The sequence below is a fragment of the Tympanuchus pallidicinctus genome, unplaced genomic scaffold (assembly GCF_026119805.1).
Source record: "Tympanuchus pallidicinctus isolate F22 unplaced genomic scaffold, pur_lepc_1.0 scaffold4, whole genome shotgun sequence".
NCBI classification, from domain to species: Eukaryota; Metazoa; Chordata; class Aves; order Galliformes; family Phasianidae; genus Tympanuchus; species Tympanuchus pallidicinctus.
In genome coordinates, this window is record NW_026294758.1 from 48753518 (window position 1) to 48768713 (window position 15196).

The following is a 15196-nucleotide window of genomic DNA, read 5'->3' on the forward strand; positions in this document are numbered from 1 at the left end:
ATATGTGACATAACAGTAAATAGCTTTTGATCTACTGAATGTAAAAGTCATGGAACAAGTACTACTGCTCACAAACACTGAAATGCACATCTACAGACGTTACTCAATCAATCTATATGGCACAAAACCGAATGCCACTTAATAGCAGCTCCGTGGAATATCAGATTTCCAATTAATCTTCATATTTATCCCCCTTTTGGCTAAAAATGAAGTCTTCATTTTACAGTCATGATAAATCATAATCAGCAACCTAACTTTGTCACTATGTATTGTATTTTGAGGTCATATTTTAAGAACATGTACACTTATTATCATCCTGAATGAATTCTAGAATAAAATTTAATTCTGTAATGGAACAAGTGCATAATCACACATTCTAAACTAATTTACTACTTTCAATCAAATAATCATTTTGCAGAGGACATACGCTGTCTGGACTATACTCCCGTGAAGGAAATTCAATAATTGCTTATTTCTTCTTCCCCATCCCACATCCTCCTTCCCACCTATCCTGGATGTACTAGCTGTTCTTCAAACAGTACTGCATATCATTAGCAGTGAAGGCTCCTTAAAAGATAGAAGATAAAGGTGGTACCATCTGCTATTCACAACAGAAAAACTAGTGTTGTGGTGAGTACTAATACTTTATTTAAATATTCTAAACATACTGTCTTTCAGGTTGTGGCCTCCAAACACATTGGGATTTAAGCATTATTTTAAGCTCATGATTTGAAGTAGAAAAAAAGCTCATTCTTCATAACTGTCAATTTGTTCTGTGGAACTCTTTTTTTGGGGGGGTTATTTGGAAAATACATTGTTCCCTAAGCAAAACAACCTTACTCCTCTCTAAGATTACCTTCCTTCATTTGGTCTTAACTCTGAAATTCTTCCTCCCATGATTTCTACATTTTTTTCCTCAATCTTTTCATCAATTACATTTTAGTTAAGCACAGACACCAGTTCAATTCATCCAACTAATAAAAGGATAAATATGACTGCAAAGGAGGCAGGACTTACCAAGAAATGCATAACCATACAACTGGGAGCTAAATCCCACAGTACTTGTTTGCTTTAGACCCGTCAGCAATAGTGATGCGCCAAGATTTCTCTCTTCTTCCCACTGCAAACAGTAAACTAAGATGTAAACTAAGCATGCGTTCCTTGACAAACACAAACAAAAAAGTTGCAGCAGCAACCACTTGGCCTTAATTACATCTTACTAATAAAGTACAGAATCATGCAACAAATTCAGTGTTCAGTTATAGTACTCATATCCAAAACAACAGTATATTTACGCAAAGGAATATCTTCTAAACAAAAATAAAATGCATGGAGTCAACATTCTGAAGTTAGTCAGTGTGTTCACATAGGATTAAGAATTATATTGATTTACATTGGTCAAACTCTGTCTCTGTCCTGTATGTCCTCACATTTGCTTCAGTCTGATACTGTTTAAAACAAGAATTACATGTCTTCTATATTGGAAAAGTCCTTTCTTTTAAGTGTGTGGTAAGATTCACGCTCTGCTAGAATAGAAAATGCTCAGAGAAGAATATGCTGCTAGCAGCTGCTTCAAATCCTAGTGACAGATCAGACCAAATATGGCTAGAGCCCCAATCAGTAAGTATATTAAAGCCACAAGGGAGGTGTGAACTTTATTCTGAAAAATTCCCTGCACTCCACTGACTCTTAAAAAGCACAAGGGTTTGACCTGGCTTAATGCAAGAAGGTGTCTTTTTGGGATATGGCATTTTTGGTGTCTCCATTCAAGTGCACATGAACTTACACACATATATCCAACAAAAAATACCATTATCTGACAACCATGAAATGTATTTGTCTAACCTAGGCAAGAGATACAAGGGGATAGTTCTGTTTCCTGCTGAATTCAGTATTCCTGCTGAATGTTACAGGAAGAGCAAATGAAACCAGAAGAGAACTTTAAAGGTCTAGATTCTTTTGGGAGCTAGTGTGTTTGGCTTCAAGAGCTGGAGAAACTGGGAGAACTTAATACCTTTGCAACTGAACATGGCAATCATACTGATTGTTTTCAACAATCAAGCACGAAATTTTCTGGTGAGAGCTAAGACCAGTGTTTCAGCAGTGCTTACAGCAGCAATAAAATAAAATAAAATAACATTACTACAAATACTAAGGACCAACGTAGTCAGATTGCCTATGATACAGTACAAGTTTAACAAAACATTTTGCCAGCCTGCTGATCCCTAAACTACAGCCAATGCTCTGTCTGCAACAGGACACTGGCTGACCTTTCTTGCACCTTGAAAAGAAGGAATGGGGATTTTCACAAGCAGCTACTTTCTACTCTCCGCACTTTTTCCTAAATTAGCCACAGAAAACTGGTACTGAGCATTATGAAGTCTTGACTGGTACTCCCTATGTTGTATACCTATAAAAATATGGCTTATAATGCTGTCCTTGGATGGAGTTATTTCAAAATACATACTAAATAGGTCACAGCTGTAAAAATAAGCTTGCTTTTTAAAAAGTGTTACATGTCCACACCACCACTGCTTGTAAGTTCAGCTTTCAAAAATACCACATGTATTGACAAGTGCCTCTCTGCAGTGAGGCACAAAGACAGACAAACATAATAGGAAAATGCTTCTCACATACAAGTGATCGAGTATACTTGTCTCCTAGGGAATGGAGGAGATAAGAGTGAATAGGGCAAACACACACCTGTTTCCAGCAGTGAAAACTAAAATTACAACCCAACTGATTAAAATCTTATAAATACATTTTAATAAGACACATAGAGGCTTCAAATATTTTTCTTATGGACGATGGTAATAGGCTTTTGAAGACATGCCAAACTACAGGAGAAGTAACTGTCTAAAATGATAGAAGAACACTTTTTGGTAAAGTTCTAGCGAAATGTTTTGTTACCAAGCTCCAATGGTGAGCAACACTCACCTTAACAGTGTCCTAAATAACAGTTTTTTTGTTAACTGACAGAGCCCTCTTTGAACTGAAGTGAAATGTCACTTCATAACCTTACAGTGATCATATACCACCTCTGAAAATCCTGACATGCCTTCAGAGAAAGAAACAACAAAAAGGGATGACGTGTGATTTGCTGGTTTTCCTCTTTTTTTTTTTTCTTTCTCTTATAGTTGTCAAAATTATAAAGAAAACTTGCAAGCATTTTATTTTTTACAAAAACTTAAAGGAAAGTTTTCATTCAGAACAGAACGCCTAGCTGACTGCAATACAACATGTAGAAACAGAAGCTCCATGTATCATTTTGAGTGTGGTCAGCTTACCGTATATTCAGACTTGGTTGCTAGGTACTGGTATAAAACATAGAGAGAAAGAAGCTGTGTCGAGAACTCATCAAAACTTTCTTGCAGCATGATCTCTGTAACTACTGATAGAGCATCTGTGGAGGAAATAAACACACGTTAAGTGGAAAATTACACAGCTCCTTCTTCTGCATCCATTAACGTTCCCCAATGTTTTACTGCTGTAGTGTTTTTTGAAGTGGTTAGGAAGAAAGTTTAAGATTTCCTATGACTAACAGTAGAGAATTAGTCTTATCCACTTGGGTTGTTCTAAAATGTCATGAGAAGGAGAAAGCTCAATCAACTGGATTACGTGGAAGACAACAAGTAGCTTTCTAAACACATCTTAACCCATTGCTCTCAGACTCTGATTGCTTCTTTGCTCAGCCCTTCAATCATTAACTTCTTTTTTTTAACCTTCAAAATACTTATTTTTTCTTGTATTTAAACTAAAGACTGGCTTAAATTCATTGCTTTCAAGGTGACTGGAGTGCACAGCAGAGAATAAATACTGTCACAGACCACCCACAGCATTCACTGTATTCAGCAAACAGTGCTCTCAAGGAGCTGCTCAGGGAGTTCCAGTGATATTCCCCCTCATGAAGGTCTGAAGGCTTTGAGCCTGTCAGAGAAAAAAAAATATGGATAGAAAAAAGAGGAATTCATAGGATAGGGGCCTCTCGAAATAAAATATGTATTAACTTCCCACTTAGCAAAACCTCAAGACAAAAGCTTCAGACAAGTCTTTCAACAATTCTGTTTTCCTTCTCAGTTGTTTGGTTCGCAAAAGGTTTATTGCGAAGAAAGATCACTGCCGGTCTATAGTGCAAAAAAAAAAAATGCAGTGAAATGAAAACCTTACATATTTGCCATCAAACATGAGAGGATTATTCTTTTCAGCATTTTCTCCAGCAACAAACAAGTCTAGACAAATAGCTCATTTTAGATGCATAGCTTTTTGAATAGTTTACAGGTGGACAACATTATTGAATTTTCACTAGCACCTTCTAACAGAACATTAACATGTAAATTGGAATTCTAAAAAAAGTGGAAGAAGATGGCTTACATTTTGAATAGCATTAATGGTCATAGAAACATTGTGAATTGCATGTTTCAAAATCATACAATGAAAGAGATCCAACCTAAGTGATATATAAATATGCAGAAAAGTAGTTTAGATAAGGAAAGTGTGTTTTTAAGGTGAATTTAGAGAAAATATGGCTATAGCCATATATTTCAATACATAGGAAGGCTCTGCATATTTAAGAGCATACAACTAAGGATGAAGAGCTGGTATCTATTTTCTTACCCTCATATTTCTTCTGTTTTATAAAACAATCCAACAAAATATTAAATGTAAAATTATCTGGGAAAATTCCATACTGGACCTGAAGAGAAGAAAAAAAAAATCAGTGAGAAAATCTGCTGTTCAAATCTTTCAAAGCAGAGCTCTGCAGGTATCAGAAGGATCAAGACCATGGAGTTGCACACTGGTGCAGTATGACAGTCAGGCAATACAAGAAGCTTATTAACATGGCTCCTGTGATGTAGGCCTCCTACTTTTCAGTCTACTGGGTTTGTTTTAGCATTTTGTCAGGGCCTTTGGGACTAAGAAAGGCACTGCCTACCAGGGTTTTTATGTTTTTATGTTCTATTCAGTGTGCTTTAAACGCCAGCACTACTTAAAACCAAAAAGCTCGAAGAGAAAAAAGAGGACAGAAAAGCTGTAAAGAGTTTTTGCTGAAATTAAAGTTTGACTCGAGTTTCAGCAACTCAGGTTAAACTTTAGTTTTTGTTTCGACAATTATATATCTGAACTTAAAACAACAGTATTCATAACAGGCTGTAATAGGAATTCCAGGTAGGGCACAATTGTCTCAAAATGTTGATCAAATATAGTTATGCTTTTTCCTTGTAAAATCTTACCTTGTTTTTTAATGTGTATAAGGCTTTGTCTTGTGCACCATGTTTTAAGCATTGTCTGATCCAACTGTGAATGGTCCAATCTCTCAAGTACCAGCAATTTGGACTGTGCCGAAACCTAAATGGTGATAAACACTCCAGGTGACAACTGATTTGCTGAATCAGAATCACAGAAAAAAAAAATCTGTAACCACAGAATCGCAAGGGTTGGAAAGAACCTCAAAAGATCACTGAGCCAAACTGCACTGCTAAAACAAGCACTCTACAATAGGTCGCACAGGTAGGAGTCCAGATGGGTCTTGAATATGTCCATAGAAGGAGACTCCACAACATCTCTGGGCAACCTGTTCCAGTGCTCCATCACCCTTACCTTAAAGTAGTTCTTCTTCCGCATGTCAGTACGGAACTTCCTGTGTTCAAGTTTTAGGCCATTACTCCTTGTCCTACTGCTATGCACCACTGAGAAGAGCGTGGGCTCATCCATCTGCCTCCCACCTCCCTTTAGATGTTTATAAACACTTATCTGATCCCCTCTCTGTTTTTGTTTCCCCAGGCTGACAAACCCAGTGTTTCCTCATATGATAGGAAGCCTAGGCCCTTTATCATTTTTCTTGATGGACTCCTAGGAGATCCCTATCTTTTTTGAACTGGATAGTCCAGAACAGTAGATTAAATGTGGCCTCATCAGGGCAGAGTAGCTGTGAGGATCACTTCCCTCGACCTGCTGGCCATGCTCTTTTTAATGCACTCCAGGATACCACTGGTCTTCCTGGCCACAAAGGAACACTGCTGGCTCATGGCCAATTGGTTGTTCACAAATCAATAATCAATAGATTGTGTTTCAATACTTCAGCCCTTCATGGACCCAAATATTAATCCTCCTGTATTTAACTTTGCAGCCAAACAATGCTCTTCCAAGAATTCTAGTTAGTCCTTTAAGTAAAAGAAACAATACGCTGATACACTTCAGTAGTTTGTTTGAAGGGAGAATCTCATCTTTTCACAAATGCAAAATACTTCAAATTTCTCACTTTCCAGAAATTATTTTCCTCTGAGGAAAATGACAAAATAATGGCTTGGTATATTTATGATGGCAACTAAAATTGCTATCAACATTGTTGTACTTTTTAGCACTGTCCTTCTGATTGTAAAACACTGTGTTATTAATCTCTTCTAAACACAGCGCTCCTCCACAACTGACAACATTAGCAAGTATCAGAATTACATCAAAACACTGCTGCCTTTGAACCTCCAGAATCTGTGTATCTGATATCTCCAAACACTTAATTCATACCTCACTTCAGTCACTCAAGAATTCACTGCACCTCTGCCTCCTCAGACTTCATTTGTGCTTAGAAATGCTTAATCAGAGATACATGCCTCAAGCACAAGGAAATTACTGGATATTCTTCCCCTACCCCTCTGCATCAGCTGCACTAGCATTGCTCCTCATGGACTTATTTTAATCAGTTCTGAGACACCTTGTGCAACGGATTCAGCAGTGTTCACAGGCAACTCACTCCAATCCTTAACTTTAAGTTCAGCCTCTTTTGTTTCATCCTTACTTAGCGATATATGACTTACTTCGTGACTGGAAAAGTATCGACTAAAAACATACAGAGCTTCATCTCCGACAAAGTCTCAAAAAGCAATTACGAATCCAGTGGTAGGAGCTGCTGCCTTGATCCCATGCTGAACCATGCTGACCTCGGCGTCAAGAGGTACACATAACTTTTCTCAATTCAAATTCAACACATGAAAATCAGACTTGGTCCCCAACGCAGAGGTAGTGCCACTTTCTGTAGTAAACATCAGTGACTGAGCTAGGCTCATGTGCAGATGCTAGCAGCCTCGAGCCAAGCTGCAGCACTATTTAGAGGCAAGGTTGGCTCTTCCATCTGAGTGAGCATCCTTTCCAGAACATTTATCAGATTAACATGGCCACCAACTCTCTTTTTCCCCCCCACTGAATCTCCGCATATTGTATCTCATGGCTAAGGGCTACACAGATTGCCAAGTCTGGAAAAGCATTCCCGTTATAGAGTCTACAGCATCCAAAAGACTTCAGTGCCAAAAGCAGAGCTAAACAACTACACAAAGTCTAAATATACTACTTCTTCAGTGGCACATGAAATCTCTCTCGTCAATGCAAATTTAATAGAAAAAGTCTGCTTTGAATATTAAATTATGAACATCCATTTTGTTGCTCTAATTGCTTTCCATTTTCTTCCCTCTGGAATTCAAACACTGGGAAAGCAAGAATATGTATCTGATTTCATTGAAGATCTGTTTCAATAATGCTTACAGGAAGCATCAATTACAGGAATTTGGATTTAATCATACGTTGATGAAACAATTATCTAATTGCTACAGTGTTCCACCAGCCATTTAAGATGGGTCAGAGCACAACACTAGCACCCAGCAACAAAGCTGTCTGCATCTTTTGAAGCTGCTTTATTAAATGGTTAATATTGTTACAAAAGTGGAAACAACAATCCTATAAACATATAACACTGACACTCTCAAAGACTTAGGCCTTTCCTTTGATATAAACTTTATCATCTCTCCTACAAATGTGTTACAGAGGGAAGTAAACAGTAAAAGAAAATGAAGGTTTTGAAGAGTTTAAGCATTCACCTTTAAGCCGATGCATATTTACTCTCAAGTATGTTTATACTCAAGCATCCTACACTGAGAAAGAGCACTCCAGGCACCTCATACACCTTGGGAATGCTATAGCCTACTGTAATGGAGAAGGGCTTGTAGGTTCCCAATCACACTTGGACAGTAAAAGGTCAAACACGAACGTGGTGAAATCTATGAAACGTGATGAAACTGATCACAGAATCATAGAAAGGCTTGGGTTGGAAGGGATCCCAAGGATCATGAAGTCCCAACTCTCTAAGAGATCCTCAGTCATGACAAGTTTCTGGAATTAATATGCACAAAATTCAGGCACACATTGAAAGAACTCTCTAAAAAAGCCTCGATATAGGCTTTGAAGGCCTGGGGGCATGTGTGTGGACACGTTTATATGCATACACACAATCACAGGCCCTATGAGTCACAATTTTTATATGTTGCTATTAATATCCATAATTTTGGATTCTGCCTCCACTGTGTTGGGTACCACACAAACAGGAAACTCAAGGAGATTCCAAGACAAAGTATTTTCTAGTTAATCCTAACTATTCATTACAAATCAGTTACACAGGAATGAAGAAAGGCAAGCTAAAAAATGTCAACAAGTATCTATATGCATGTATACAAAATTCCTCAGCATTAGACACTTTCATTAACCTATGATGTTGTAGGAGAACTGGAAGTTAAAGAGAAATAAGCATACACTTAATTGTTTCAATCCACACAATGCTGAGATAAGCTCTGTCTCTGTTCTGTAAGATGAGAAGAGAAACCAAGAGGATCTGTTTTTACATCCGACCCAAGCAAACTAAACAAACATAGCAGACATTTTTATTTCAAATGGAACAGTGAAAGAACGAGATTGCTGGTCATTTTGAGTCTTCCTCCTTCTCCACAAGACACAGAAAAGGATGTAATTACACAAGGAAATGTGTTTGGAGATGAAAGGACAAAAGGAAGTTAAACAGAGGATTCAGAGTGAATTAAATAAAGGAAGCCTCCAGCAATTGCTGTGTGTTTAATGGATAGACTAGGAGGTTATCTTGCAAACGTCTGCTCCTGAAACTCATTTTTCTGAGAACTAATAAAAACATGGGAAGGACAAGGTTCTTATAACGTATTCAGAAAAGGCAAGGAGAAACATCAGGCTATTAGGGGAGCTCACTGTTGGTACACCTTCATGTGAACTGAAGAATCAATATGGTGATCCTCCTCATCACTGACCTGAGAACATCTTGTCCCACAGAGAATGGGAAGAATAATATCTGTAAGACAAGTAGTTACCGAAGTGTCAAAATCACTGCAAATTTAATAGCACATGGTGCAATGGTACTAGAATTCTCCTTCTATTTGAAAATAGTTGAAGTGATCCAGTACAGAAACTACTTTTTATTGTGTGATGATGATTATTAAATAGAAGAGATAGTATGAGTATACAGTACAAGGAAACCAGAGTATTTTTAGCCAAGCAAGTGCACACTCTCTCTTGCTGACAAACTGACCTACCAGGCTAAGAATGCATTCCTAGTTTAGTAATACTCTGCACAAGGTCCCAAAGCTAATTATTTACAGCATGCTGAAGTGCTCGTAATGTGTTAAAGAAAATGCACAATGGTAAAGTTTATCAGGAGTGTCTTATGAAGTACATTACTAACTCAGCAAACATTGGTGTTCTCCCAAAACAGAAATGCTCCCTACCAGTTCTTTCTTCCTTTTAAATGGTCTTTCAGATTTGTTTGGTGCCATCAAGTGGTCATACAGTCTAGCGCCACTTTCACATACCTCCCATTTTCAAGAGAAATAATACAGCAAAAATGAAAGTAAAGTGAAGCAGTAAGATGCCACACTGCACCCTTTTCCCTACATTTGTTGCAAGATGTTTTGGGACAGCCACAAATGAGGACGATTGAGAAGGAAAATCTGCTGGGTTACAGGGCAGCTTCTGCAGAAGTATACTATCAGGAACAGCTCAACTGTATGGAGATAAAGCTAGCTCGGCAGATTCTTTGCTAAACAGACTCCTTTTTGCATGCTATGGCTTTCCTGAGGGTGGATCAACTGCTGGTTGCCAGCCAGAGGCTGTCCTTGTGCAAATCGTAATGTTTCTTTTTCTCCCATCTGTGAAACAGAGCTTCTATTTGTCTAATATGCCTGACCTAACAAGAAAGTATTTTGTTGTGACCTAAACTTGCTGTGCACTCAACAATATGATCTCTTAGGCTTGCAGATCTCTTAAAGACTTTCTAAACTTCACCTGCATTTTGCTGTGCTGATTTTTAATTTCCATATATGTAGGTTGCTCCAAAATCAATACCTCATATTTGTTTTCATGGAAACTACAATCGAGACAAGAGCACAGAACTCTGTTTGACAGAGCAAATTCTCAGCTACAAAATGCTGTTTTTCAACAAAGGTATTGCCCTTACCTATGCATTTTCACTACTGATGAACAAGAGCCTACATGCTGAGCTCATCAAAAATCTGCACCAGTGGAGGTGATCCACCGGTGCCAGAACTGAAATGTACCACTCTCTGCCTCGCTGTGCTCACATGCACTGGACTCCTGAAACAACAGTGGGTGACATTTTTTCCACATGGAGAAATTCAATAGCACATCTTTTCTTCATACACACCTCCATGTCAAACACCGTTTTGTCACACTGCCCCTCTGCTGCTATATCACAGAGCAACAAGTAATAGAATATTTCAGGGAAAGTTCAATCTCTACTGCCATACAAGGAATAGCCATCTATAACATTGTCAGCCAACACAGAAGCCATTACTTCTGGAGCAGACCTCATATAAAACAATTTCCCTAAATAAAATCTCCTGTACATAATACTTTCTTATGTGTTAGAGATTCCTAAACTGTCTTCTGCCATATTGCGAAGTACAGAAATTAAGACAAAAGGACACTAAGTACCCTCATTCTTTCATCATTTCTAATACAGATCACTGAAATGATCTATCTGCTTTCCTCGGAGTTTAAACCCCAAAGTTTCATGTACTGTTAGAACACTAGTAGGTTCTGCTCCTACTTCTAGGAAGGAGCCCAGCTTGTGACTGCAGTAAATCTGTTTCGTCTATTTTTCAGATCTCTCTTATTTCTTTAAGAATTAGAGAGAAGTAGAAGCTTGCATGTTCACTTGCTTTAACTCAGAGAGTGCAGATTTCTTCTCATCCCCTTATAATTCTAAGAAGCCTGAAAGTAAAATGTAAGGAGACTTCAAATGAAACAAAAATATCCTAAGAAATATCTCTGAGAATCAGGAGAAAGCTCTCTCAGTGGAATGATTCCAAAGACACTTCACATTTTACACAAGTCATACGATGCTGTGAAGTTCTTTGGCAATGCCATGGTTTTTACTTCACAGGCACATTTTTTAAGCTACACTGAATAATGATCAAACAGATTCCATGCAGGCTTAGCTTGGAAACTGGAAGGCTAAGGAAACGTCACCCAGAAGTCTCCCTTTGTGATTTCAAGTCACGGGCCCTGGGAAAAATTCTCTGCATTTTAAATGGCACCAGAGCATTGCTCACGTGTCAGCGTAAAAGAAAAAAAAAATTCCACCCATACATGAAAGAAACTACCTTTCCATTTCTTTTTTGCCTGCTTCTGGGTCTAAAACTTTCTTTGCATACATCATTTTACAAATTTCATATAGCCATATAAATCCGATACGAAACACCTCGTACATTAACTGTTAACTCAAGTGAAAGCAGAGGAAACACTTCTGTGGTGAAATTAAAAGAACTCAAATAGTACACATAATAAATTTATTTTTATACAGATGATGATTTTTATACAGATAATGTCTGTGTACTTTCAGAAAGCATATGGATGCTTTCTAATGAAAGAAGTAAGAGGAGAGGTTAAAAAAAGTAGATAAGACAGCTATAATAGAGAATAGTCTAGTGCTCTGTATTCTTATACAGGAACCAGCATGCAAACTCCCTAAAAAAAGCCTAGCATTTGTTTCAATTTTTATTGACTGTCTCCAGACTTGATTGCCTCAACTAAAAAAAAATAATTCCTCTAAATTTGGCTTGCTCTACCTACATATGAATGCATTTCTTGTAGTACTTTTTATTCAGGAGATACACAGAGCTGTAACACTGTCAATTAATGCAACCTCAAAACAGGCCTCATTTCAGACACTGAGAAGTGATGGTACAGAAGCACATTCTAAGATTAAGTCTAAACAGGAGACTCCCAAGAATGTAAGCATGTAGTCTTTCTTTCCAGCTACACACGTTCATCTTTTATTTCTACTTATCCCAGTGCTACAGTCTAATTTTTTTCTTAACCCTTGAACCACATGAACTGGGAAGTGAGATGTTTTTAGTGGCAGTTCATACTACACAGTCCCTTAGGCATTTTCAGGACCTTGTTATGGTAATCAACCTTTCCCAACAACTGAAAAGATTGAATTCACCTCTCAGTAACATCAAGGTACCTATTTATAACACTACACAAAACCACCTTTCTGCAAAGAAAGCTCAGCTTTTCTTTCTCAGCTCTGCAGTCTTTTTAATATCGTCTGTCATATACAGCAATCAACTACATGTTGGCCAGGATTTTGTGCTTCCTTTTTCTATCCTTTATAACCTAACTACATTTTCTGACAGTCAGTTCTTAGAGTTGCCTAATGAAACAGCAAGCTCACTTTCTGACAGAAAGTGCATTTCTGCCTATTCTTATAAATCTCTGGCAGTACATCACTAAAAAATCATCTTCCTCTTAGTAGATTTAAGGCTCTCTTGTAAGTAAACAACAGTGAACAACATTAATACACTAAATACAAAAAAAATCAAATAGTCACAAACCCTAGTTATATGTTATAAATTTCACTAAAATGTTTGAATGGAGGAGCAGCTTTCTGCAGCACAAAAGAAAGGCTCTACTCTCTTACAGTCTTAGAGAGTAAAGGGGTCCAAGAAGGCTGGTCACTCTTCAAGAAGGAAGTCTTAAAGGCGCAGGAGCAGGCTGTACCCCTTAGCCACAAAATGAGCTGGCAGGGAAGAAGACCAGCATGGATGAATACGGAGCTACTCTTGAGGCTCCGGGAGAAAAAGAGAACCTAACTCCTGTGGAAGAAGGGATGGGCAATTCAGAAAGATAAGCTGTTAAGATGTGTAGAGAGAAAATCTGAAAGGCAAAAGCCCAGCTTGAACTCAACTAGGCCACCGGGGTAAAAAGGAACAAGAAACTCTTTTATAAATACATCAACAGAAAGAGGAGGACTAAGGAGAATCTTCATTCTTTACTGGATGAGGCTAGGAATGTGACCACTGAGGATAAGGAAAAGGCAGAGGTTCTGAATGCCTTCTTTATGTCTGTCTTTAAAGGTCAGACCAGTTATCCTCAGGGTACTCCACTCTCTGACCTGGTAGTCTTGGCTGGGGAGCAGACTAAATCCCCCACAATTCAGGAGGATGCAGCCAGAGACCTAATACTCCAACTGGACTGTCACAAGTCCATGGGGCCAGCTGAGATTCACCCAAGAGCGCTGAGGGAGTGGTGGAAGGCATAGCTGAGCCCCTTGCCATTATCTATCAACGTTCCTTGTTGACTGGTGAGGTCCCAGAAGACCAGAGGCTTGCCAATGTGACAAGAAGCGTTGTAAGGAGGATCTCGGAACTACAGGCCTGTAAGCCTTAGTGACAGGGAAGATTATGGAGCAGACTGTCCTGAGAGAGAGCACATGGCATGTGCGGGAAGACTGGGGGAATCAGGCCTTGCCAGCATGGGTTCATGAAGGGCAGGTCCTGCTTGACCAACCTGATTCCTGTAATCTAGTGACCTGACTGGTGGCGGAGAGAAAGGCTGTTGACGTAGTCTACCTAGACTTCAGCAAAACTTCTGACACTATCCCACAGCATTCTCCTACAGAAGCTGGCAGCCCATGGCTGGGACAGGTACACTCTCGGCTGGTAAGGGACTGGCTGGAGGGACAGGCCCAGAGAGCAGCACTGAATGAAGCTAACTGCAGCTGGTGACCGCTGGGGCCTGTCCTCTTCAGTAACTTTATTAATGACCTGGATGAGGGCATTGAGTGCACCCTCAGTAAGTCTGCAGATGACACCAAGTTGGCAGGAAGTGTTGATCTGCCTGGGTGTAGCGAGGCCATAGAAAGGGATCTGGACAGGCTGGATCGCTGGGCTGAAGGCAGCGGGATGAGGTTCAACAAGGCCAAATGCTGGGTCCTGCACTTTGGCCACAATTATCCTAGAGGAGTTCAAGGAATGTCTGGACATTGTGTTGAGGGATATGGTTTACTAAGAACTATTGGTGATAGGTGGATGGTTGGACTGGATGATCGCATAGGTCTTTTCCAACCTTGGTGTTTCTGTGATTCTGTGATACTTGCATGTAATTTTAGAGAAGAACCACTCAAAATGCAACAGATCCAGAGCTTGCAGCAAAGTCTGAAGCTACTTATTGAGATTCCTGCCTCTGAAACGTACCTGAATTTACTGTCCTGCCCTCCACTCACAGTCAATGTAACAACTGCAGTAACAACTCTTCCACCAGGCCACAACAGGCTGTTATGAATTCCTCTAAAGGAGAGGGGAAAACTCCTTCAGACATCTTTATCAGCCTTGCTTGCACTGAATTCCTCTAAACTTCATAGAGCGCTTCAGCCCTCTCTATAGCTGTTGTAGCCAGCTCTCCTTCCTCATTTAGCAAAGAGGATACACTCTCATTGGCCTGTATCTTCTAACTTGTGTACCTTTAGAATTCCTTCCCACTGTTTTTAACATCAATTGCCAAGTTCAGTACATCAATGCCTTGGCATTCCTAATCCCACCTCTGCATGTCCAGGCAACATCCTTGTGTCCTTTCAGGGTGACACATCCTTTTTTCCATTGCTGGTACATGCCCTTCTTTTCCCTCGGTTTGCCTGGTTAGATTGAATAAAGGGATAATTTTCTCCATTGCAAAATGAAAACAGCAGTGAAAGTGGAGAGATCAGAATTGGATAAATATTATTTAAAGAGGATGAGCAAAAAGTTGACTCTGGGATTAAAGACAGCTTTATACACGCTCAGTCTTGGAAAAAGACATTACTCAGAAAGATGTAAACCTGCATGTAAATCCGTGCACTTTCAGCTTGTCAAGCTGCACAGTAATGACCCCAAAATAAAAAACAAAAACATCCTTGTTCATTTTTCAGCAAGAGAAGTCGTATTTGTTGTATCTACGCTTACAGCTGATACAACAGGAGTTTCTACCACTTGCGTTTCTGTATATCCTCCAGTTCTGAAGATGAAAGAATGCTTTCATCATTGACTGCTTAACAATCCTTGAACTACATTCT

At 39.1% G+C, this 15196-nt stretch overlaps 1 protein-coding gene across 2 annotated transcripts in view; it reads right to left on the minus strand.

The window, feature by feature from the left end:
* MRPS27 (mitochondrial ribosomal protein S27) overlaps positions 1–15196 on the minus strand; it is a 40236-nt gene that overhangs the window by 6984 nt on the left and 18056 nt on the right. For both annotated transcript variants that reach the window (XM_052700709.1, XM_052700710.1), the window contains exons 5-8: positions 5232–5346; positions 4615–4693; positions 3288–3403; positions 1018–1120 (exon numbers count right to left, since the gene is read on the minus strand). In XM_052700709.1, the coding sequence (XP_052556669.1) occupies positions 1018–1120; positions 3288–3403; positions 4615–4693; positions 5232–5346 (413 nt within the window). The remainder of the gene's footprint in view (positions 1–1017; positions 1121–3287; positions 3404–4614; positions 4694–5231; positions 5347–15196) is intronic.